Consider the following 3,782-nt stretch of genomic DNA (forward strand, 5'->3'; position numbering starts at 1 on the left):
GGAATGTGAATGAAAATCCATCCCAAAGCCAGCTGCAGTAGAGGTTATTTGAAACCTGAAATCACTGTGATGTGATTTGATTTCCAGTAAGATACGGGTGCTCTTGCCTAAAGGAAGAGCTTTGTCTTCCTGGACCCTGTAACTACTGGAGAAATGAGAATTTATTATTGTTATTCCAGAGTGGCACAGGTAGAAGGGTCTGGAAGTTGTACAGAGATAAGACAAGCGCTGGGGACCGATCTCGTTTGTTACAGCAGGTGTTTGCCAGAGCATCTCTGGGAGGATGCAAATGACTGTGTTTTTTCCACATTATTCAATAACCTTGCTATCTCGCTTACAGGTGAGGGAGGATATGAGAGATTTTTATCTTCTGAAGCAGAGCTAAAGCGGGGGGGAATGAGATGACTGGTTCAGTGGATTAAATGTTCAAACATATCTCTTCATCTGGAAAGACCTTGTACTTGGTGTGCAGCAAACTTTTTCTCTATATTCTGTAAGCAAAGTCACTGTGAAGCCTGGAACAGCAAACTGCTGCTCCCTAGAGCTGAGTCGAGGAAAAACTTCATCATGAAAGGTTGGGTATCGGGGAAGCAGCAGCCATAACATCACACGTGTCTTCTGGTCTCTGTCAGTGGAAGGATGCTTGGCACAATGTGAATGTGCTGCATGGTTGGGACTGGAATAATCAAGATGTAATACCTAAATCAAACACAAAGACTCCCAGCCTACAAAATACTAATCTTACATCTCTTATCATCTGCCAAGATGAAAGCAGCTTTAATCCCTTATGTTAACTGAGGCCCTGCAGATACAAACTCTGTCTTTTCCAAGCCTCAGAAAATAAATGTTAGATTCTCAATCGAGAAAGAATTTTGCTTTACAAAAGCAGATAACGGACGCAAAGACTTAACAAAAAGCAACTCATGGTCTGGCACAGTCGCTGCTTTAATCTGGTTTATAGTTTTTCTCCCTTGTGCAGAAAACGTCATCTCCTCCTTGTATCCTTGTTTGTACGCATCACCCCTTCTTCCTTTACAGAGCCAAACGTCCTCATTTAGAACTGTTGATGGGAATCAGGGAGGTGATGTTCTCAATTCAAAGGCGAGGAGCCTGAAAACGCAGGGAGACTGAAGAACAGCGTGATGGCAGCAGAGGTTTTTATGCCTGTCCTCACCTCTTTGACAAGCACTGGTGCCAGAGCTCACCTTGGGCAGCTGCTAAGGGAGGAACGACTCGCCTGGAGAAATTTCCCTGCCTTTTTGATTTGCTGGCTCACGCCCTCGAGCAGGACTTTCACCAGTGATGCACTTTGATCCCCACATCTGCATTCTTCTGATCCAAATCAACGTTTCTTCCCTTCTGGTTGCTCTTTGAAGGCATTTCTGTGCTGGCTGGCAGACTGTGGCTGTCAGATCCCTCTGAAACTGTCACAGGATGTTTGAACAGGGAAGAGCCTTATGAGAATTTGCAAAGGCAGCAAAACTCTGATTTACCACTAAGTTCAAAGGAGCTTCAGAGCTCACTGATGAGCTGTAGTGGTCAAAGTCTTCTATAGGATATAAAAGGGGCAAATTTAGGCTCACTGCTACCCAGAGATGCATCTCCAGCAGCACAGGGCAGGTCTTTCAGCTCTCGGGAGAGTACAGTTTGACGAGGTGCTGCAGCTCTGTGGCGTAGCCGGTGACTGGGCAGCGCTGGTGAGTCTTCACGTAACCGTACACGCAGCGGTAGCAAAACACGAAGCCAGAGGTGGACAGGGCCGTGGCATTGACACGGACTTTGCGGCACAGAGGGCACATGGTCTTCAATCTGGGTAAGAGAGCTGAGCTGCCCCCCTGGTCGAGGTGCACGGGGGGTGGAGGAGTTGGGAGCGCTGTCAGAGATTTGATGGTCTCTTGGTTCTCTGAGGAGTACCACCAGTCCAGGAACTGGAGGAAGAACACGCTGACGGACAGCCCGGTGGACAGGGAGAAGGCAATGCCACCCAGCGCTTTCCTCACTGCTGACTGCACTTGTGTTTTAATGCTGTGAAACAGAGAAGATACGGAAAAATCACTACCGCACATCGGCCCATCTGCAAACCAAGGCAAAAAGGACTTGGAGAAAGTCACGCTGTCTTATGCAGCTTCTTAATCACAGAATCACAGAATCTCAGGAGTTGGGAGGAACCTCGAAAGCTCATCCAGTCCAACCCCTACCAGAGCAGGATCACCTAAACTGGGTCACACAGGAATGTGTCCAAGTTGGTTTTGAATGTGTCCAGAGAAGGAGACTCCACAACCTCTCTGGGAGGTGAGGAAACATTAACTTCCTTAATGCTAAGGAAGTTGGTCAACGTATCCCATGTCTGTACTGAGGCATCTGCTGGGAGCTTTCTCACAGATTCTTTGTATTTCAAGAAAGCTTCAAGTCGTGTTTTGTTCAGAAGCCTAAACTGAAAGAGTTTGGATTAAAGGGACCCGGGCCACAGAGTGTTTCACTCATGGATCAACGTTTTACAGGACAATAAGCATGGTCACAACTAGCTGCTGCTCAGAGAAGTCAAGCAGCTACGTTTCAGTCCTTTTAGCAATATTGTTGCTATTTACTTCCCTTGTTAGAAAAGTGCAGGTGAGGACTGAGCAGGATAAAGGCTGGAGTGCCAAAAAAAAACCCCCAAAGCACTGCAATTTTATTACCACAAAAATCTTGTGAAGCTAATCCCTGCCACTTGTTTCCTTACTTACAGTAATGATACACCCTTTCACACTAATGAAATACCCTTCTGGAGCACATTTTAGCAGAGGTAAACTTCATCTTGAAGAACTTCTGGAGAACAAGACAGTTTTACTTGCAGCATCACCTCCAAATCGATGCACTCGCACAACCCTCTAGAAGGCAGCAGCTAAGCCACATTCTGACATACCTGGGTGGTTGACTTGAGATGCCTCCAGCCAATTTCTTCTCCAGGGCCTGGATATCCTCTGCAGTCAGCCTGACCAGGCGGACACCCGCCAGCCGCAGCATGGGCGAATGATGCTGAGCTTTCCCGAGGATGTAGCACAGTTGCTGGATAAGAAACCAGCCCTCCCAGGTCATGTTTACGAAGGGATAGGCAGCTAGGAAGGCTCTGTAAAAGCGCTTCCAGGATGACGAGGGAGGGTGGATGGAGTACTCATCCTCTTCCCTCAGGCTGGACACCAGTTTCTCTAGCTTTCCCTTCAGGTAAGGAACAAGAACCAGCAAGAGGAGAGACTTCCAGTGCTGCCTCTTTGGCAGGCCAGCGGTGGCCAGGGGCTGCTGCCTGCAGTTTGTGGGTATCCTCTTTAAGCTGTAGAAGTTTTCAGAAAAGGAGGCGCTGCACCTGGCCAGGTAGTGCTGCTGGAGCAGCACATCCAGAAGGACGTAGATCTCATCAAACCAGCGCCAGAGGAAGCCGTAGCGGCCAGGATTAGACTCGGCGACTACCTACGGCAAGGGACACAAACGGGAGGAACTCAAAGCGGACCAATACGTGAAATTAGACTAAATTAACACTTCATAAGGCGAGCTGGGTGGGTCGAAGCTGTTCTGCCAGCTTGTGAGCGCGGCCACAGGGAAACGCTGGCGATGAACGAGCTGTGCAGCCCCCAAGGGTCCCTCTCTGCAGCGGTTTCTCCTCAGCTCCCTCACCCTCCGGGCCCCTCGGTGCCTCCAGGCCTGCAGGGAGGCCCCTCCTCTTTCCCCCCCTCGGCCCAGGCCTGCGTCCCGTTTCCCCCTTACCTTGACCAGGTGCTGCAAGGCAGGTTTCACGGCGGCCATCA

General features: G+C 49.2%; 1 protein-coding gene across 1 annotated transcript; it reads right to left on the reverse strand.

The window, feature by feature from the left end:
• Positions 1-1,593: 1,593 nt before the first annotated feature.
• Positions 1,594-3,780, reverse strand: PEX12 (peroxisomal biogenesis factor 12). Its single transcript, XM_010178767.1, has 3 exons — positions 3,742-3,780; positions 2,906-3,447; positions 1,594-2,025 (listed from the first exon to the last, which is right to left on the reverse strand). The coding sequence occupies exons 1-3, from the start codon at positions 3,778-3,780 to the stop codon at positions 1,626-1,628; spliced, it is 981 nt and encodes a 326-aa protein (XP_010177069.1). The 3' UTR covers positions 1,594-1,625.
• Positions 3,781-3,782: the final 2 nt, after the last annotated feature.

The sequence above is a fragment of the Mesitornis unicolor genome, unplaced genomic scaffold (genome assembly GCF_000695765.1).
Source record: "Mesitornis unicolor isolate BGI_N332 unplaced genomic scaffold, ASM69576v1 scaffold31802, whole genome shotgun sequence".
Classification (NCBI taxonomy): Eukaryota; Metazoa; Chordata; class Aves; order Mesitornithiformes; family Mesitornithidae; genus Mesitornis; species Mesitornis unicolor.

Excerpts from the sequence above, each read along its gene's own strand:
- PEX12 (XM_010178767.1), bottom strand. The coding sequence starts at position 3,780 with ATGGCCGCCGTGAAACCTGCCTTGCAGCACCTGGTCAAG. Across the intron at positions 3,448-3,741 it reads CCTTGCAGCACCTGGTCAAG|GTAGTCGCCGAGTCTAATCC; the intron begins GTAAGGGGGAAA and ends CCCTTGCCGTAG. Across the intron at positions 2,026-2,905 it reads ATCTCAAGTCAACCACCCAG|CATTAAAACACAAGTGCAGT; the intron begins GTATGTCAGAAT and ends TCTGTTTCACAG.